This window comes from Monodelphis domestica, chromosome 2 (assembly GCF_027887165.1).
Source record: "Monodelphis domestica isolate mMonDom1 chromosome 2, mMonDom1.pri, whole genome shotgun sequence".
Classification (NCBI taxonomy): domain Eukaryota; kingdom Metazoa; phylum Chordata; class Mammalia; order Didelphimorphia; family Didelphidae; genus Monodelphis; species Monodelphis domestica.
This window is the reverse complement of record NC_077228.1, coordinates 135,726,360-135,748,940: the sequence shown is the minus strand read 5'-3', so window position 1 is coordinate 135,748,940 and position 22,581 is coordinate 135,726,360. Positions and strand designations below refer to the sequence as shown.

Genomic DNA, 22,581 nt, shown 5'->3' with positions numbered 1-22,581 from the left:
CTTTCTCCCAATGAGAGAGTTCCTTATATATACAAACTCTGTTTTATGTGGTATCTCTTCAGGAAGACCTGAGTTTGAATCCTGTCTCTGATAATTACTAGCTATTTTAACTTGGTAAAGTCACTGAACCTCTGATTTCCTCCTCTTTAAAATGATAGATAATAACTTCATGTGTTTGTTGTGAGGATCATAACATATACATTGCTTCACAAACTTTAATGTGCTCTATGAATGCCAGCTATTATCAGTTATTCAGTTTTTTCCTTTTTTCAGATATCCTGAAATCAGTTTCTCAACATTCTCAAAATTAGGTCCCCTCCCCAGGTATAGATCTCTATATAAACTTAATCTGGTTCAGCTCTCCTTTCCATCTATATTTTCTTTAGTGTCATTTCTACAACTTCTTGCATTACATGATTCTGTGATATTAGAGTCTGAAAACAAGAGGTCCAATTGTCATTGAAGGGAAGGATAGAAGGGAATAAGCATTTATATAATACTGTGTGTATGCCAGGTATTGTGCTAACTGCGTTTTATAAATACTATCACATCTGATCCTCATAACAAACATGGGAGGTAGGTGCAGTTTTTATCCTTATTTTATAGATGAGGAAGCTGAGGTAGAAGTTAAGTGACATGGCCAGGGTCACACAGCTAGTAAGTGTTTGAAGTTGAATTCCAACTCAGATCTTTCTAACTCCAGGACCAGGGTGCTATCTACTACGATAGTAATTTCTTATACTGACAGAACCTTTTCATTCTTTTTTTTTTCCTGTCAGTTATTTGCTTTCTACGTCATTGATTTAAAAAAAGAATTGCATATTAAATTTTATATACATATATACATATATATATACATATATACCTCCAAATATGGATGATTTTCCTTTGGAACTACAAGTCTGGGGAATATATCTGCTAGAATGCTTTCAAAAAGTGGGATATCTTCAGGGAGAAACTTAGGTAAACTAGCTTCTTTCACTGCCAATAGGATGATCAAAATTTCATCCTTTTCAGAGAGCTCTTCAGTGGTGGTCCTTTAGTAGTGGGGAAGAGAGACGAGAAGGAAGGAAGGAAGGACATACATGAGAACCTGCATTAATTTGGAGCAAGCAACTGGATATTCATGATGAAGACAATATATAATCAACATTTTTGATTAGTGTTTTACACAATATACATGTTATACAATATAGACTATATCTCTCATATTAAAATATTTTCAGTGGTTCTCTAATTCCAGACTGATATAAATACTAAAATGGAACTGTAAAGGCTTTCATATTGAAATGACTTGACAAGGATCCCATCATGTGTACAAACAGGTAAATTACTGTTGATGGGCAACCTAAAAATTGTTGGGTATGGGTACTCCAGGCTTCTTTTTCTGTGATTCTGCCATTGTCACTTAGAGGCTGCTCTGTACTGATGGATATTCTGCATTTTTCTCTGTTTCAAAGTTGGTGATGGTCCAATAATTTGTTACAAAGTGGCAGTATATTGTTAATGAAATTCTTTGGATTGTAATCTTCATTTGTGGAGGCAATTTCTACACATAAATTTCCTAATATAACTGAATCACTGATTGGTTTGTATATTTTAATATTCTGTGTGTGTGTGTGTGTGTGTGTGTATGTGTGTGTGTGTGTAGGTATGACTAGATTCTTAGAATAACAAAATCTCTAATTAGATTATCAAATTACAGCTTTTTAGAGGCAATGGAAAGGTGTGTGTTTGGTTTGAATGGGCAGCAACATATTACAGGGGAAACAGCATAGAGGATAGTAAATGGGCACATGATAGGCTCCAGTGATTCAGTTATATATTGAAAGACTGGGATGCCCAATGGACAATCCATGTATATCAAGATCCGTAAGCTGTGTAGACCCTTTGTATAGGATATATGGGATGTAATGGCTAAATACTGCACAGGATGAGGAGTTATGGATGGGTTGTATTTTGCACAGTGCAAAAAAGTACTCACCTTGATAAGGTAGTGGTCATTGAAATACTAAATGCTTACTTGGGGTATAAAGGGGGAATATACTACCTGTAGGACATTTTCCAAATCTGGGATTCTGTGGTACTATTTTTAGACTATTTTTAGATTCCTCTTGGAACTCATTGACTCAAGAATAGATTTATTAGGCCCAAGTGGAAGAACAATGCTTTCTTTGTTTTGTCTGATTCAACCTGCAAATTCTGGTACAAAGACTAAGTGAGCTAGCTCTGGAAAATAGTATTGGCTAGAACCCTTTAGGTTTTCTTTGTTAACATACATAAAACATAAAGTGATTTATGAGTAAAGAAGGTATGAGAATAAAAAAAAAGACCCCAAATCACCCAGAAAACCAAAGCAAAACCCAATGATCTATTTGCAAATAACTTTTATATTGCCAAATAATGTCATACACTTTCTGATGATGAAAACAGCTTATCTTAAGAAAAATCCTATCACTATATATACACTCTGAATTTTTGACAAAGAATATGTCTGAGACAGCTAGTTGGCTCAGTGGATGGAAGGCAGGGCCTGGAGTTAAGACGACAACAATGAACTCAGTTCCCACTAGCTATGTGACTCTGGGCAAGTCACTTAAATTCTGCCTCTCTTGGTTTCCTCATCTGTAAAATAGATATGATGAAAAGTACATATGTCCCAGAATAAAATAATATTTGTAAAGTGCTTTGTAAATCTTTACAGTGCTATGTAAATGCTAGTTATTGTTGTTATAGTTATTTTAAATTATTATTATATGTCATTCAAAGTTTCTCAAAGGGGCCTGTGGAAAGTTTAAGAAGAGAGTGGAGGCTATGTCCTGGACTGAATATGGGGTGGGCAAGATTCGTGATCATTATCAGTATATCCCTGTACCTCAAATATGCCTCTTTCCTGTGTTCTTGTATCTTCCTTAGGGAAGGAAGACAAGCTCAAGATGAATCAGGTATGATGATGACTGAGAAGGACAAAGGGTTTTCAGGGGAGTCCTACCCCATGAAAGTGGCCAGTGCTTTGGACTTCAATGACAGGAAATATAAACACTCATGAGGGGACAGAAGGCAGTGTGCTTTTTCTATTTATAATCAGTAAATCAGGAATCTTCTGATTGGGGAGGTTGGAAGGTGTTCATCCAGCTCCTCCTCCCACATCCTTTATTTAAGGAGGAAGCCCAGGGCAGAAGTCTTGTCATTTCCCACCTGGCTAAAGGTTTTCATCTACTCTGCCCCTCTCAAGGTTGCCCCTTCTGCTCAATAATAGACTATGCGCTCCCTAAGGGCAGGAACTATCTTTGTCTTTCTGAGAGCTTAGCCCAGTTCCTGCTACAGTTTTTTCTTTTTCTTTTTCTTTGTTTTTCTATTTTGAAACCTTTATCATAAGATATAAAGTATCTGTTCCAATGCTGAAGAGCAGTAAGGACAAGGCAATTGGAGCTAAGTGTATGGAAATAAGATGCCATTGTTTTTCCTCAGCCAACTGCACATCCAGCAAAATCTGTCCACAATCCCCTTGTGTTTCCCAGGTTGAGTGTCTGCTCTGAACCAAGTTTTTTTTTTCCTCAATGAAGAAGCTCTAACAGTTATTGTAGAAAGTGAATACAGGCTGGTCCCCTCATACAGCACTTTCTCTCCTTTTCTTTACACTTTTAGAATTCCTGTCCTGTCCATTCTCCATTGTGCTTTCTCAACCAGCCCACCCAGGGTTTCTAGATGGTCATCTCATCTCCTACTAATATTTCTGTAACTTAACTTCTAAATAATATTTTACTTACAACCTATACTCCTGTTTCTTTTGGCCAGCCATAAGTAGCACTGTCTTTATAGCTCTCATGCCGAAGTCATAATGATCCTAGGAAAAAATATATTACTAAAAAAAAGATTATTTTCAAATATATATCAATTTCTTTTGTCAAGTGTATGTGTGTATGTGTGTGTGTGTGTGTGTGTGTGTATGTATGAACATGGTAAGAATACAGGAAACTCTGATTCAGTTCTAGACTTGCTGCTTCCTCACATCTAATTCTGCTCTACCTAATCCACTATCATCTAGTGGCACAGTGAATAGAATGCCTGCTCTAGAGTCAGGAAGACCTGAGTTCAAATGCGGCTTCAGATCCTTACTAGCTGTATGGTCCTGAGCAATCCACTCAACTCCATGTGCCTCAGTTTCCTCATCTATAAAATGGGGACAATAATGGAATCAAGGGTTGTTTTGAAGATCAAAGGAGATAATCAATATAAAGTTCTTAGCATAGTGTTTGGCACATAAGTGCTATATAAATGTTAGCTATCAATATCATTATTATTATTAGTCTTTATGTACAACCCCAATCTAAAAAGAAACATATTAGCTGCTCAGAGAGAGGCTGAAGTTCACTGGCATTTAACTGATATAATGAGCAAATATTTTCTTTTGATGGGAAAAACTGGGAAGAACATGGATAGAGAGATCTTTGAAGAGAAAGAACATGGCTGAAGTTATCAGGAACAAATATGCACAGATTTATCTCTTCAAGGGGATCCTGAGAACCTATTTCTCATGATTGAGAAGGGGATTCTGCAATGCAAAAGAAGAGACATCTCAGTATCACCCTCTGTAGATAAATATAAACTCCTTGAAGTCAGAGACTTTTTTGTTTTCCTTTTGCATCTTTGGGGCATACCATAGGGTTGTGCACTAAATAAATGCTTGGCAGATAGAAATGTATTCATCCCTTTCATTAGCTTGGGAGGGAAGCAGAGGACTCTTGAAATATTGGCCTAAATCCAGCTAAAGGGCAAAACTCCTGAAGAGTTCTGATTCCCTATGGAGAACGCTCTCTTCACTAACTAGGCTAGCATCAGGATCCCTGTCTATTGGTGGAATTCCCTGTACCCATGGCTCTCTCTGCTTCCTTGCACTCTTAGGCAAATAGAACAGTAGAATTGAGGATAGTAAACACTGTGGATTAATGCCAAGAATATCTATTCTTAGAGCCAGAAAAAGAGTGAGAAGGGAAAGTCTTGATAGTGAAACTACCTAGCTATTTAACCCTTTGCAAGGCATTGTTACCTTTCTGAGGTTTCATCTGTTCCTTATCTGGAAAATGAGACTAATTACAAATTCACAAAGCTATTGTGAGCAAAGGTATTTTGTCAAGTTTGAAGTGTCACACAAATAATTCCATTCTACTTGAAGGAAATTGTATTTTTTCCTTCAATTGCATGGGGCCTTGTTTTTCTTATTTGGAAGAATAAGTAGGTCATTTAATAAAACAAATTGTTTATTGTTAGCTTTAACATAGCATGTGGGGTTCTGAGCAAAGCAATTCGTTACCTGGTGTGAAAGTTGCTTGTTAGTCAGTTCATAAAGGTTAATAAGTTTGACTGACAATGGTTTTGCATATTTGAAACCTGATGCAAACAGCATTATTTCAGCAATAAGTTGATAGTGGGGTACCATCATCACCACTGGGCGAAACAGAGATTTTAAGTTATCTGGGAGTTCCACACGTCCTTTGTATCTTAAAAAAAAAACAACAAGGAAAATTCTTGTCAATCCTTAATTTTTTCAAACAATTTTTTTTATCAAATCTGAGAATATTCTTACAACTGGTGCTAACTTACACATTATTATTCTTATGCATTTCACTAATTCTTAGTTTAACTGAATGAAAAGGGAATATTTGTTAGAGCCCTCAGCAATACAGTATGAAACCTAGCCCTAAGAAAAGCTAAGTGGAAAAACATAAATAGAGAGAGAACATTCCTAACAAGTGTGATTTAGCAAATGATGAGATAGATAGATACACACAATTAAATGGTCTATTTGGGGAAGAATTTTGCTTACAAATATTAGTTGTTGTAAGTCTTTTGGGCCTGGCAATAAAATTGTATTATTTTTGTCTTTTTGAGAGGGGAAAAGACTTGGATTCCAGGTCTGTCCTAGATTGCTTATTAACTTGTACAATTAATCACAAGCAATTTAACTACTCAATCTATTTCTTTATTCATAAAATAGTGGGTAGTAATCCTGACTCTACATCTCTTTTGTGACATTTGTAAGGGGAGTGCTTTGTCAACCTGAAAGTACACTGTAGCTAATAGAGGTAATGTGTTTTGTTACTCATTTACTCATTAATTGGTCATGGAGCACCTGTATCGATATATGGAAGAATGTGAATTCAGAGAGACAAACAGATAGACAGACAGAGACAGACAGAGACTTGAGGTTAGCTATTTGTATATCTATCTGATAGCATAACAACTCAATGAAAAATTAACAACTTAGTCAACCAACCAGGCTTCTTTGTGAACACTTTTGTTTATATGACACTGAAAACTGAGGATATTAAAACATGAATTGACTAGTTGTTTTTGTATCACTGATAGAGCTAAGGAAGCTAGGTAGCTCAGCAGATAGAATGTTGAGTCTAGAGTTGGGATGATCTAAATTCAAATCAGGGCTTAACACATTTTTTGGCACTGCGACTCTGGGCTCACTGAACCTTTGGCTATTTCAGTTTCCCAAGCTGAAAAAAAGAGGATGCTATTATTTACTTCTCAGGGCTTTGTGAAGATCAAATGAAGTAACATGTAAAGGACTTTGCAAAACACATTACTATATAAGTGCTAAGTAATATTATTATTGACATTATATTATTTTATATACAAGTGTCTACTACATTAACATGTAGATATTATGTACCCAATAGAGTTAGATGGTTAAATCCAGTTCAATAAATATTTGTTGTGTTGTCATTCTGTTGTATCCAATTCTTTGTGACCCTGTTTGGGGTTTGCTTGGCAAAGATACTAGAGTAATTTTGCCATTTCCTTCTCTAGCTCATTTTACAGATGAGGAAGCTAAGGCAGATAGGATTAAGTGACTTGCTCACGATCACACAACTAGGAAGTGTCTGAAGCCAGATTTGAACTCAGGAACATGAGTCTTCCTGACTCAAGGGTCAGCACTCTATACGCTGAGCCACCAATAAATATTTACTGAATATTTACTACTGCATGTGCTTAGCATCACTATTTTTCAAGAGAAGATAGCTCCATTTTCTTTTATTGATTTAATTTCTTTTTCACTGGTTGTGAATTCACCCTTTTCATTTTGATACTGATAATTTGGTTTTTTTTATTTCTTTCCTTTTTGATCAAATTAACTAATTTTTTGTCTATTTAATTTTTTTCCATAAAACATTACTTGTCTTATCTATTAATTCAATGGTTTTCTCACTTTTAATTTTATAAATTTTCCTTTGATTTTCAGGATTTCCAATGTGGTGTTGAAATGAGGATTTTAAATTTAATTTTAGGGCTTTTAAAAAATTTGCATAACCCAATTCACTGATCTGCTCTTTCTCTCTCTTCCTCTTTAGAGATAAAAGTTTCCCTAAGTACTGCTTTGGCTGCATCCCCAAATTTTTCATTGTTGATTGTTTCTATAATTTCTTCTCTGATGAACTCATTCTTTGGAATAAGGTTATTTAGTTCCCAATTAATTCTTAGACTTTCCCCCCCACAGCCATTTTTTGAGTATAATCTTTATAACTTTATGGTCTGAGAGAATGTATTTAATCTTTCTATTTTTCTGCACTTGTTTGTAAGGCTTTTATGTTGTATTATATGATCAATTTTTGTGAGGGTGCCATATTTTGCTAAGGAAAGGGTATATTCCTTTCTATTACCACATCAAATGTAACTTTTCTTAAAACTTTATTCACCTAGAAAAAATCCATTCACTCTCTTGATTTATTTCTTATTTCTTTTTTTATTTGATTTATCAAATTCTTCTCCCCCCTAAATAATTTCTATCTCTAGCAGCTTTTTTTTTTGCTGGAAAGTATATATTTTAAAAATATTTTCATATTGTTCATTTTTGTGAGTAATCATATAAATCATATAAAACCCAAACCCAAATAAACAAGTGAAAAATTGTATGCTTTCATCTGCATTCTGACTCCAACAGTTCTCTCTCTGGAGGTGCATAGCACTTTGTCATAAATCCCTCAGAATTGTCCAAGATCTTTGTATTGCTGATAGTTGCTAAGTCTAGCACAGCTGATCATTCCACAATATTTCTGTTGCTATGTACAGTGTTTTCCTGGTTCTGCTTATTTCACCTTGCATCAGTTCATGAAGGTCTTTCCAGGTCTTTCTGAAATCATTCTGTTCATTATTCTTCACAACACAATAGTATTCCATCACCATCATATGTGACAATTTGTTGAGCCATTCCCCAATTTATGGACATCCCTTTAATTTCCAATTCATTATCATCACAAAAAGAATAGTTATAAATATTTTTGTACAAGTAGGTTCTTCCTTCTCCCCTACCTTTTCAAAAGTCTCTTTGGGATTCAGATATTATATATATATATATATATATATATATATATAGTGGTATTACTGGGTTAAAGGATATGCATTGTTATGTATAACCCTTTAGGTATAATTCCAAATTGCCCTCCAGAATAGTTGGATCAGTTCACAAATCCACCAGCAATGCATTAGTGTCACAATTTTGCCATATCCCCTCCAACATTTATTATTTTCTTTTATTGTCATGTTGACTAATCTGACAGGTGTGAGGTAGTACCTCAGAGTTGTTTTAATTTGCATTTCTCTAATCAAGAGGGATTTAAGACATTTTATATGATTATTGATAGCTTTGATTTCTTCATCTGAAAACTGCTTATTCATATCCTTTGACCACTTGTCAATTGGCGAATGACATGTGTTCTTATAAATTTGATTTAGTTCTTTATATATTTGAGAAATGAGACCTTTATTAGAGAAACTTGTAATAAAATATTTTTCCCTACTTGTTTCCCTTCTAATCTTGGTTGCATTGGTTTTGTTTGTACAAAACCTTTTAAACTTAATATAATCAAAATAATTCATTTTACATCTTATTTGGTCATAAATTATTCCCTTCTCCATAGATCTTACAGGTAAATTATTCTATGTTCCTCTAGTTTACTTATAATATCACCTCTTATGTTTAAATCATACATCTATTTTGATCTTATCTTGGTATAGGGTGGGGGACATTGATCTATAACTAATTTTTGCCATACTGTTTTCAAATTTCCCCAGAAGTTTTTGTTAAATAATGAGTTTTTATTTCAAAAGTGTGATCTTTGGGTTTATCAAACACTAGGTTGTTGAGGTCATTTATCCCTAATCTATTCCACTGATTCACTATTCTATTTCTTAGTTGGTACCAGATTATTTTAATGATTATTGCTATATAATACAGTTTAAGGTCTGGTGCCACTAAGCCACCATGTTTCAATTTCTTTTTTTATTAGTTCCCTTGATGATCTTGATCTTTTGTTCTTCCAGATGAATTTTGTTATTATTTTTTCTAGTTCTATAAATTTTTTTCTAGTTTGGTTGGTATGGCACTGAATAAATCATTTTAGATAGGATTGTCATTTTTATTATATTAGCTCAGTCTGCCCATGAGCAATTAATGCCTTTCTAATTATAACTAACGTCATTTGTGTGAAAAGTGTTTTGTAATTGTGTTTGTAGAATTCCTTTGTTTGTCTTGACAGATAGATTCCCAAGTATTTTATGTTGTTTACAGTGATGTTAAATTGAATTCCTCTTTCTAACTCTTGCTGCTGGACTTTGGTGGAAATGTATAGAAATGCTAATGATTTATGTGGGTTTATCTTGTATCCTGCTACTTTGGTAAAGTTACTAATTATTTCAACTAGTTTTTTAGTTGATTCTGTATATCATCATATCATCTGCAAAGAGTGATAGTTTCATTTCCTCATTGCCTACTTTAACTCTTTTAATTTCTTTTTCTTCTCTTATTGCTAATGGTAATATTTCTGGTACCATATTAAATAATAGTGGCATTCTTGCTTCACTCCTAATCTTATTGGGAAGACTTCTAACTAATCTCCATTGCAGATGATACTTGATAATAGTTTTAGATAGATACCACTTATTATTTTAAGTAAAGGTCCTTTTATTTCTCTGCTTTCTTGATTTACATAATTCTGAGAGGATAAGGTTAATGTCCCTTACTAATATAGTTTTGTGGTCTGTTTTCTCTTTTAACTCATGTAACTTGTCTTTTAGGAATTCAGATGCTATGCCATTTGAGGCATATACACTTAATATTGATATTACTTCATTGTGTATCATGCCTTCTGTTAAGATGTAATTTCCATCCTTATCTCTTTTAATTAGATTATTTTTGCTTTTGCTTTGTCTAAGACCATAATTACTACATCTGCTTTTTAAACTATAGCTTAAGCATAACAGTTTCTGCTCCAGCCCTTTACCTTTACTATGTGTGTCTCCCTCCTTTAAATGTCTCTTAGAGTTAGCATATCATAGAGTTAGCATTTTAACTCACTCCATTATAGCTCTTCTGTTTTATGGTTGAGTTTATCCCATTCACATTCATAGTTATTATTACTGTGTTTCCCTTCATTTTATTTTTCCCCTGTTCATTTCCCCTCTGTTGAAAGTTAAAGTATGTTTTATTGTATAGATTACCTTTCATATAGATGTATCATCATATATGTTGATCAGGCAATGGAATGGAAAGAGTTGTAGGGGAGGGTAATAAGTCAGAGCCAGCCAAATGATAAACATAATTTTGAAATCTCTTCCAGAATATCAAATAAAATTAAGACAAGGGCAGAATTTAGCTTTAGACCTAGTGAGATTTCCTGTTCCTTCTATAGACTCATTGCAACTTACCCGGGATTCAGGGTGACAAAGATTGCACAGGACAGGTTGATTCGGATATCTTTTCCTTCTAGTACAAACCTAAGATATATTACATTTAAAAAAAATTAGTAGCGAAAAGAAATGTCCTCTATAAGCAGACATGGTTTGATAATATAGGTGAGAATTTGAAATCTCCTAATGCTATGTTCTAAATAATTTTTTAAATATCAAATTTGGTTAAATAATAGGCAAAAGGCAAACAAACAAACCCCAAACCAATCAAACAGTTTACTAATTAAAACTCCCAGAATAAGTCGGGGGGGGGTATGCTTCAATTAATCATTCAGTCGACAAACATTCATTAAAAGCCTAATGGAACAGGCACTCTTTACTTTAATGGCTCAAGAAGAAATTTGGAAAAGTTAAATTGTCCAACTATTTAATCAATTTCACTAAATATATATTTTCACAATTAAACTGAATTCCTTCTTCTGAACATGGTGGGTGTTATTTTGGAAGAAAAAGAATGGAAAAAAGATTTACTTTTTATACAGAACACTAAAAATTCTTCCACAGTATATTTTCTAAGAGCAGAGCTTTCCATCACTGTTCCTAGACATACATGAATATCATACTAATTCAGAATAATGAGGGTAAGGAAGATATGTATTCAGTATGATGATAAGGATGAAAATATGACTATAAATTGATTTTTAACACTGAAAAGTTTGGTCTTCAATGTGAAGTAGATTAATATAAAATGTTTAATTTATGGAAGACTTCCATTAACACCAGACTTTTATTTGCAGGAAGCCTCTAGCCTCAATCCCAAACTGAATTGTAAAATGAATTGGATCAGGTTATAACTTTTCCTTCTCTCATTTACTCTCCTTTTTTTTCCTACTAGGTAGGGGTAGTAAAATCATGTTTGATGCAGGCAGGTAGAGGAGAGGCATCAAGGATAATAGGTCACTGAGACACAAAGTTACAGGATTTAGAGCTAATGTTCAGGGTACCATCATCATCTAGGATTAAAAGTGAGGTGTCTTCCTCTATTCCATAATATCTCTCAAAATCTGTTGCCAAGGACTGTTGATTTCATATTTCTAACATTTCATGCACAAACATTGCCACCACCCTGCTGCAGATCCTCATTACTCTCCACCACCTAGACTATTCCAGACCATCCTTCATTCATTGGCCAAAGTAGCTTTTTACCAATTGTTCCCTTTCACTTTCAGGATCAAAAACAAAGCCCATCACAAAATAGCCTTCTGCCCCTTTCCTCCCATGACCATTCCACTTAGTCTTCATTCTTGTGGCAGAGGACTCTTTTGTGGTTGTTTCCTGTACAAGATATTCTATCCCTAATTTTGGGTATTTTCTCTAATTGTCGCCCATGTCTGGAATGCTCTCCCCCCTCATCTCCATCTCCTGGGTTCCCTGGCTTCCTTTGAATCCCTGCTCATATTTTACCTTCTACAGGAAGCCTTTTCTAATTCCTCTTAATTGTTTTCCCTTGATTATTTCTAATGCATCTTGTGTATATCTTATTTGTAAATAGCTATTTCCATGTTATCTCTTCCATGAGATGATAAGCTCCTCCTGTCTTTTGTCTTTCTTTGTATTCCCAGAATTTAGTATGGTACCTGACCCACAGTAGGCATTTAATAAATGCTTACTGACTGTCTAAAAAGCACGTCACCAGTTATTTAATTCAGTATCCTTTTTTTATATATGACACTGAAACCCCAAAAGTTTAAATGGCTTGCCTCAAGAGCACACACACACACAAAAAAACCATTTCTGAACCAGAACTCAAACCCAGATTCTCTGACTATAATCCAGTGATCCAGAATGCTTCCTATTAGAGACATTTGGCTTTCTAACCTTCTTTGTTTACTAATATATCAGTCAATCAAGCAATATGTATTCATAGAGTGCTTATTAATTTTCAGACATTTCATTAAGTAAGGAGAATACAAAGTCAAAAATGAATCACTCTGGGGCAGCTAGGTAGCATATTGGATAGAGCCCCAGGGATCAGCTATTCCTTAGGTATGGATGATCTTATGCTCATTTATTTTCTTAAGCTAGTAAACTCATGACATATCCCATTTATTGTTCCTGCCACCTACCAAAGATATACTATCAGATAGCTAATGACTGTAAACTGATCTGCAAACCTTAAAGCATATAATAAAGCTAGCTATCATTATTGTTATTTTGATGATTTAAGGTTAAAAAAAATCATACCAGTGTACTATTGTAATTCCTTCCTTCACAATAAAGCTGTCAAACAAAATCTTTATGACTACAACCAACTGAACTATTTTCAATAATACATATGAATAGTAACTTATTTTTTAATAATAAGAATTATACATTTCAGAAAATGAAGGCACAAAGAGAAACAAACTCCTTAATTTCATGATCTGGGGTTTTAAGAATGTGCTTTCTCATGCCTAACACTTTGAAAATTTGCAGACGATGGAGCTATTTTGAGCTTTTTACTTAGGAATTCAAAGCACTATTTCTGAATGCTTATGAATTATAAATTAGTGGAATCTGAATTAATGATATCTTAATAAATTTTACTGTCAAGAAACTTAAAAAACCTACTAGAAATAGCTCCCTAGGGATTATTAAATGCACAGGAATGATTTTTTTTCTAGCACTTTTAAATTTTGCTTATATTTAAATCTCTGCCCCAACATAAAACATACCATTCACAAACATTCAGTTTTCAGTTGTTTCATGGCATAGTAGGAAAAACAGTGGCCTTGGCGTCATTAAATGTAGACTGAAATTCCGTTTTTGTGGTCATCATTAGCTTCCTAAATTTTGCCGAGTCACTAAACATCTCTGATCTTTGTTACCGCCAGAAATGAAGCAGTCTCTAAATGAAATCACGGAGGCAGAGCTCTGAGCCAACAGCTCATTACCAAAGGGATCTGGTCTCCTTTAATGAATAGGATCCCAGACCTTCTTCATGATCTGAGACCTCTTCAAGCTCTAACATAAAAGTTTTAGAATCTTCATGGTCCCAGACAGTCTAGATGGTGCCCTCCTGCCCTCCTGCCCTCCTGTCCTCCTGGCTTGTGGTCATGGGGTTGCAGGCTGATGGGGAGCTGAGGAAATAGAGTGAAACAGCAAAGATGCTAAGGGGCTGCTCGAATGACCAGTGGACTTTCTGCAGAGGCTTATGACATCTCTATTATATGAGACTTAGGTGATTAGGACCTCTAGCTAAAACAATTTCTGATCAGGCACGTGCACTGCTGACAAGTTTACAGTCTAATATAAGAAGAATTTATTTAATCCAATTTAATTACTCCTAATTATATTATGTATTAGGATTAGTTGGTTATCTTTAATTGACTAGGTGTCTATTAATATTTTTAATACAAAAGAAATAATCCCTTCCCTATGGAATCACATTAGACTGGATAATATGGATTAGGATTTAGTGCAGGGATAAAAATCAATAATAAAAATAAAAAATTCAGTAATAAGGTAGGGGTCAATTCAAAAAGGGTGGGAGTTAAATGATTTTGCACACACTCACATTCCCTTTTTGGTTGGATGGTGTTAACTTTAGATATTAAAAGATATAATATATATATATAATTGTATACATTTAAATTATAATAAAGTAGAATATGATACATTGAGGATGTATCATATCCCTGTAAAATTCCAGGGGCAAAGAGGTCCATGGCTTCTGTTAAGGAGCAGACAACCTTAAAAAACCAGCTGAAAGGGTTCCAGACAATGGCCAACTCCATATCTGGATCAGAAATTTTCAGGAAGGAATCCTGGAACATTCTCCTTTGAACATTTGGTATCCTGAACATTTGGTGTTGACATGCAAACAAGCCAACCCATGTATTTGGGCCAGATGTCTAGTCTCTATGTCCAGGCTAGATTCCTGCCTTTGAGGACTATCCTGATAAGCGTGTTTATAGATGGGAATCCCAAAGTAGCCTTGTATGAAAGGAAATGCTTTTCCTCAGAGGCTTGTTATGAAAAAAAAAGCACTGTCTTAAATTTATATAAATGTGAGTTATTATCATATTGTGATTGACCTATTATTATTTATTTAGAAAATTTGTAGAAAGCTGGAGGTTTATCTTTTCAGAGGAAAGAGTCGGGTGACTCTTTATTAAAGCAGTATAATTTCTATGTTTTATTATTTCCAAGGAATGGAAATTCCTGCATTGAGCCACTAAAAGGGAAAAAAAGAATTGGTCCTAACCAGTTTATTTTTGGCAAATGAATTTTTTAAAAAAGATGTAAACCATTATGTCTGCAGCTCTTTTATTCTATTAGTACAGGGCACAGTGAACTAGACTTGGAATCAAAAATGTCCGAATTCTAATCTTACCTCAAACACTTACTAGCTCTGTGACTCTGGGCAAGTCACTTTACCTCATGGTGCCTCAATTTCCTCACCTATAAAATGGGGCTAAGAACAGTGCCTACATCCCAGGGTTTTGGTGAGGATAAGACGAAATAACATATGTAAAGTGCTTTGTAAACCTTAGAGTGCTAAGAAAAGTGAAAAAGATATAATTTTCCATGTAATTTGTTTGATTTGGCAGTTTGTACATCTTTATATAAATTATGTGCAAATGTATGTGTTATGTAAATGTATATCTTGTTCAGTCTTTAAAGTTGGGAGGGATGACAGACCTTTGCTTTAGAAAGTTCACTTTGACAGCTATGTGAGAGATGGACTGGAGGAGGTAAAGACTTGAGAGAGGAAAGCCAATCCGAAGGTAACAATACAGTCTAGGCTGAGGTGGTAGGGGGTCTTCACCAGAGTGATAATCATGTCAAAGGAGGTAAGAAGTTAAGGGAGTGTTTACAACAAGCCTACAACAGTGTTTACAACAAGCCTAGAATTGAGAGGACTTGGCAAATGATTGGGTATGGGTAGGGTGAGGTGAGAGAGTGTAGACTTAAGGATGGTAAGGAGGCTGAGAACCTGGATGAATAGGAAGATGGCGGAGTCCTTGACTATAGTATGGAGGAGGGTTGGCTTGTCTTTCTTGGGGGGGGGGGTTAGTCTACTTTTGGATTTGCTGGGTTTTAAGTATCAATGGAATGTCCAATTTAAAATGTCAAATAGACAGTTGGAAATGAAAACCTAGAGGTTGAGAGAGGAAGGACTAGACAAAGAGGTCTGAAAATCCTCTGCATAGAAATCAAAATCATACTATGGGAAGTGATGAAATTATCAAACTAAACAGTATAGAAAGAAAAGAGAAGAAGATCCAGGACAAAGTCTTGGAGAACAGCCACGGTTAGATGACTTGGCTGAGGATCCAATAAAGGAGAAAGAGAAGGTGCTATCAAACAGTAAGGAGGAGAGAGCAGTTAGCAGGAAAACTTAGAGAAGAAAGTATCAAAGAGCATCAAAGACCTCAGAGTGGTCAAGAAGGATGAGGAATGAAAAAGAGACATCAGATCTGGTAGTTAAGAGACCACTAGGAAATTTGGAGAGTGAGATTCTGGGAGAGAAGCAAGGGAAAGAATGGGTTGATCCAACTACAACCTCAGTCATACTTTTTCTTCAGAGACATGCTTATCTGCCTGAAGTGTTGGGAATCCTAATTATGGATCAGCCAGTGGACATCAAACATGTAGATACTTTCTTTTGAGGGAATGGATCCAGAAACTTAGTCACTAGAAATTGCAAACCTTAATATTAATGACTTGTCTTCACAGGAACATTTGCAACAAATTACTCCTGTTCCGTTTGGAAAATCTGGTCACCCTAATTCTGGGTATTATATTAAACAGTGATACAATAACATAATGATTAGGACATTTTATATTTAATTATATATCCACTTGCAATCCAGTAACATATTTGTATAAATAGCAAAGGTTAGATAATATTAGTTAAGTAAATTAACAAAGTTGCTTTAAAGCATCAGTGTGAATACTGTATGTTATATGTAAAATACATACCTGCTGGAATGATTATCTTTAGCTGATTTAATTGCTTGAATCTGTGAGGCTATCACAGAGAGTACTTCCACATCAATTCGATTAAATTCATCAAAACAACACCATGCTCCTGACTGAACTATTCCAAAGAAGAATTTTCCCATCATCTTAGCAAAAGATAAGTTACTGAAATTAGTAATGATTGCTACTATAGGCTCTTCTTTTGTTAACACATTTTAAAATATTCATTAGTTAATATGTACAATATTCCTTCTATTAAAATTTTATTACAGATTATTATAGCTTTATATTACAGCTTAACATTTTCATTGAGATTTTAGATACTTTGCATATTCATATATATATACATATATATATTTTTAAAAGTTGTCACTACAATTTTCCTTTTCACTTTGCATTGCTGCATATAAAATTTTTTGTATTCCTAAGTAGTATTCATTCTTTGGGGGGATATACTATTCCTTGATCTTATTGTACCAATATGAAAGTCATCACCACTGGTCAGAGCTAAGTGATTCTCAGTTATTCAATATTACTAATAGTGTACCTTTACACAGTGCTGGCACATAGTAGGCACTTAATATTTATTGATAATGGATGAACTGACTTTGCACATATTGTTCTTTTTTATTTTTAATTATTTCCTAGGAATATTTTTTCCAAGTATACAATGGAAATTTACTAGACTCTTTTTAAAGTACAGGAGAATTGAATTACAATTCCAGTTTTAGTTTACCCAAAGAATACTACTAGTTTTAACCATTATTGTGTACTGCCAGCTCACATCCAACAAAATCCATATCACTCAGCTTTTTTTCCTAGGCAGTCCATAAATGCTCCTCTTTCCCAGCTTTATCAGTGGTGAATTTTGTCATTTGTGTTTTTAAATGACTAACTGAAAAGGTTTTGACTATAGACTTAATAAGAAAAGGCAAGCCAGCTTAGCTGAATTTTGAAAATTATCATCAGTCATAAGAAATGATGAGCAGATTAATTAAAAGAACTTTAAAAGAACTTCATGAGATAATGAATAGTGTAATAAGTAGAACCAGGAAAGCATTACATATAGCTACAGATTTAATACTTTAACAATAACTTGTACATGTTCACCTCCAGATAATGAACTGAGAATGAAGAAAATATATAATCTATATATACATATCTGTTTGCTAAATGATGCCTTCTATGTTGTGGAGAGGTGAGGGAGGGGCAGAGATACCTGGAAATAAATTCCATTATTTAAAAAAATTGACTACCAGAGAATTTTCCACCAATTGGTAGATTTTTGAGGTGGCACAGTTCAGGTGACATAGGCTATCTAGTGGGTCTTAGAAAGACTGAGATCACAAGTGAAATGGATAATAATATTAAACATATACAATTATTATATCCTATACCTTCATCTGAACCATTTTAAATTTTATTTGTTGCCTTATTTTAATTTTAAATGTGCATCTTATAGGCAATATATTAAGTGCTTGATACTTATAACAAAAAAGATTTTTTCTTCCACATTTAATTAAAAAATTTCAGTTATACATAGAAATAAGTTTTGAAAATTGTTTTCTGACATTTTACAATTCAGATTTTCTCCTGGCCTCCCCTTTCCCCAAGATGGTATTTCACATTTAGTATTTTAATTTGGGGGTTTGTCTTATCTTCCACCGTTCTTGATTATTTATTTCTTTATGAGGTTTATTTTGATTATTTGTGATATGTGAACTTTGGAGCTATAAGAGTATAATAACTATTCTCAATCCCCAAAAGCCCTTTTTCCTATTTTGAATGCGTTAATGTTATATCAGTGGTACCATTAATAAGGTCACCCCTTCCAGTGGTGCAGGTTATAACACATTCATATACTCTGATTCTGAGACCTTTGTTCATGTCTTCCTACAAATTCTACATAAGTGGTCTATCCAATGGGCTACAAGACTTTCCTTGGGTCTTTCAGCTTTTTTCTTTTAGCAAGTTTTATCATACCTGCATTCTATACATTGTACATTTGTCACATGCTCAAGTTGCTCCTGGACCAGCTCACCTACTCTTGAGTGTACATGCGAAAGGGACATGAACTGTGATTCTGAGGGAACTTGCAAAGCGGAAACTCCTCCTACCAATGCCATCTAGAGTACAGATGGATTAAGTGATATACCCAGAGTTATATAGCCAGAGTTATATATATACAGAGTTATATAGTTATATATATTTCAGAAGCAGGACTTGCATCAGGTCTTCTTGGGTCTGGGGCCAGATTTCTATCCATTATACCTCATATATATGCTGGACATGATCTCTTATGCTTCTTGTTGATAAGTATAAAAAAGAATTTTCTTTGCCCTCAAAATTTCTTTAATTCTATTATGTAAGGTTCATATGGAGTGAACACTTGATGCTATTTATTTCTGTTAACAGAAATCTTTTATGAATATGAAGATATGATGCCAATAAGAGCATTCCCCATATTCCATTTTATACACTATAGGATGATTACTGTTATTGCACTATCATTTTACAAAGATATATTTTAAAAATGATTCCTTTTTAACTTATTTTCCTCTGAGGATACAATAAATCTTACCTTATAATCCAAATTTTCAAAACAGTTGAATACCACACAATGTTTGCCCAAGGCCTGAGGGAAATAATATTATTTTAGAGCATGTACATTTTTTTCTTAAAAGAATATAAAATATTAGTATTAATAAAAACACTTTTTAAAATAAAGGATTTTTTGGAGAAGCATACCCGGGCAAACTTTTTACTTTTACCAGATGACATTTTATGGCAAAATGTTAGTATGGATGTCACAATTTGGCAAATTCACAAAGGTAATAGAGTACACATAAATACCAGTATATATTTAATCCACTTAGTTAAATTAATTAGAACATGGTACCAATGACGCAAAGGTCACAATCCTCAAATAATCTTTGTTCAGACAACATTTCCCACTGTAATGACAAATAATATTCCTAATCTTTGTCAGACCATTAAAAATATATTTAATGCATATAATCAGTTACTAGACAAACTATGACTAGGGCAAATTTATTACTGCTACTAAAAAGAAAAGAAGAAATAGCTTAAAAGCAAATCTATAGGACAATAGGGTTACATTTAAATTTATAAAACATTTTTTGGAATTATTGACCCATCACCAGTGTGTCTATTTTTTCTGTAAAGTGGTAAGAAATTTGTAACGAGCCATACATGGGCTCTGACCAGTCCCTTTTGTAAATAATACCACAATTTGACCAGAAATCTAGAGAATGTGACAGTTTTAAGTTATAAAAGAGGCCCTACACAAGAGTACTTCAGAGATTTATTATACATTGGCAATATAACCATCTATGTCCTAAGAAACAGAGTGACTTTTAAAAATTAGACTATCTTGGAGGTGGAGTCAAGATGGCTGCATAGAAGGAGCAGAAGTTCAGACCTTCCATACTGATCATAAGCTGAATGCCCCTAGGGGACTGAATATCAAACCTAACAACAAGACAGAGCCAAGGAACCCTCCTGCTAGATTCAATTCAAAAGGTACGCCCCCAAAAAGCCAGAATCTGAGACCACTCAGGTTTAAGGGGAAGGTAGAAGGAAGGTCCCAGGACCCATCCCCCCACCAACCTAGAGTGCTGGGCCTCTAGCTGCAGTGGGGACCTCTGGGTGAGCAAAGGAGCTGGTCTGGAGGGTGTACCTTGTGGGCAGGGCAGTGCCAAGCTCGGAGCATCGAGCACAGATTGTGGGGGAGGAGCTGGAGAGGGAGCTGGCAGCCTGGTCAGAGCCGTGGACATCTTCCATACTGCTCCTGCCTTCCAGGAGGTTTTTGGCCTCAGAGTACACCTAGCCCAACCCAGCTGAACTTAATCCCAGCAAAAGTCTTCAGAACTCACAGAAGCCTAGGCTACAAAAACCCTCCCTCAGTGACTGCTGGACTGTAATCCAATCAAAAGCATCCAGAGGACAAGGAAGGACAAACACTAACACTCATCACCCAGAGACTGCACTGAGAGATCTGACAAAGCTCCAAGAGGGGAGCCTGACAGAAAGCCCCAAAACCAAGAAAATGAGAGGAGCAAGAACTCAGACAAATACAGGGAGCAAAGAAGGAGTAAATATGAGCAAACAACAGAAAGGAAGAAAGAAATTACAATTGACAGCTTCTGCACAGGCAATGAACCAAGAACAAACAATACACAGGAGGAGGCAAGTAATAAAACAGAAATCCCAGCGAATTGGACACGGGCTTTGGAAGAACTCAAAATGCAATTCAAAACACAATTAAGAGAGGCTTAAGACAATTGGGACAAGAACTTAAAAACTAGGATAAGTCATCTGGAAACAGAAAATAGTGTCTTGAAAACCAAAATCAACCAACTTGAAAATGAGGCAAAGAAGATGAAAGATGAGTCAAAGAAGATGAAAGATGACCTCCAAAGAAAATCAGATCAGAAGGAGAAGGATGACCAAAAAGCCAGAGATGAAATCCAGTCTTTAAGAACCAAAATACAACAACTAGAATCAAGTGACCTCACAAGGCAGCAGGACACTATAAAACAAAACAAAAAGAATGAAAAAATTGATGAAAATATGAAGCATCTCATTCACAAAACAGATTTAGAAAATTGTTCGAGGAGAGACAATTTAAGAATCATTGGTCTACCAGAACAATATGATAAAAGAAAAATCCTGGATATACTACTATAGGAAATTATTCAAGAAAACTGCCCCAATATTCTGGAACAAGAGGGAAAAATGGAGATTGAAAGAATCCACAGATCACCTCCTGTTCTTAATCCCCAAATGACAACACCCATAAATGTTATAGCCAAACTTAAGAACTACCAGACCAAAGAAAAGATATTACAAGCTGCCAAGAAGAAATCATTCAGATACCATGGAACCACAATGAGGATAACACAGGATCTGGCTGCATTCACACTGAAGGAAAGAAAGGCATGGAATATGATATTCTGGAAAGCAAGGGAACTAGGTCTACACCCAAGAATGAACTACTCAGCAAAACTGACTATATTCTTACAGGGGAAAGTATGGTCATTCAACAAAATTGAAGAATTAGAAGAAGAAAAAGAAGAAAAGACCAGATCTGAACAGAAAATTTGATACCCAAGCACAGAACTCAAGAGAATCATCAAAAGGTAGTTAAAAAAAGGGGGAAAGAAAAAAACAAACAACCTACCTCCCCCTTTTAAAGAGACTCAATAAGTTAAAAGGTTATTTATCACTTTAAGAAAAGAGATCATTAATAACTTTTAAAAACTGTTCAAATCACCTGGGCAGCTAGAAGAATTACACTTAGAGGGAACAGTGACAAACTGTATAGGATGAAAGGACAAGACATAACTGTGTATATAGATATATGCATGCATAAATACATATACATGTATATATATACATATGGTATGTATATATAAAACTAGAGCTAAAAAAGAGGTTAAAACTAAAAGAAATGGGAGAAGAAACAAATGGAGGTAAATTTATATGTCACAAAGAAGCTCATGGTGGGAGGGGGGAGAACATCAATACACTGGAAGGGTAAAGAGGTTGGAGATAGGAAATACTCAACTCTTATGTGCATTGAAATTGACCCAAAGAGGAAAAAACAATCCAATCCATTGGGGGCAGAGAATATATTTGCTCCTTAAAGGGGAGTAGAAGGGTAACAAACAGACTTGTGGGGAGGGAAGCAGTATAAGAGAGGGAGAGGGTGAGAGGTAGTTTTAGAAAGACTACAGGGAAAATAGGGAAAATAAGGGGGGGAATAAGAAGGGAGGGGGTATAAAGGGAAGTAAAATAAGGGTGGGAACTAGGGGGACTGATTATAAACAAACATTGGTGTAGAAGTAAATAGTGAAAGAAGAAAATGCAGGACCAGGAGTAGAAATCAAAATG

The 22,581-nt window shown here is 34.8% G+C and overlaps 1 protein-coding gene across 3 annotated transcripts in view; it reads right to left on the bottom strand.

The window, feature by feature from the left end:
- DNAH14 (dynein axonemal heavy chain 14) overlaps window positions 1-22,581 on the bottom strand; it is a 433,094-nt gene that overhangs the window by 237,195 nt on the left and 173,318 nt on the right. For all 3 annotated transcript variants that reach the window (XR_008916229.1, XM_056815999.1, XM_056816000.1), the window contains exons 31-36: window positions 19,247-19,300; window positions 16,666-16,811; window positions 10,717-10,785; window positions 5,315-5,501; window positions 3,771-3,847; window positions 866-1,037 (exon numbers count right to left, since the gene is read on the bottom strand). Coding sequence is in view for 2 of the 3 variants with exons in the window: in XM_056815999.1 (XP_056671977.1) it covers window positions 866-1,037; window positions 3,771-3,847; window positions 5,315-5,501; window positions 10,717-10,785; window positions 16,666-16,811; window positions 19,247-19,300 (705 nt within the window). In the remaining variant the exon portion in view is untranslated. The remainder of the gene's footprint in view (window positions 1-865; window positions 1,038-3,770; window positions 3,848-5,314; window positions 5,502-10,716; window positions 10,786-16,665; window positions 16,812-19,246; window positions 19,301-22,581) is intronic.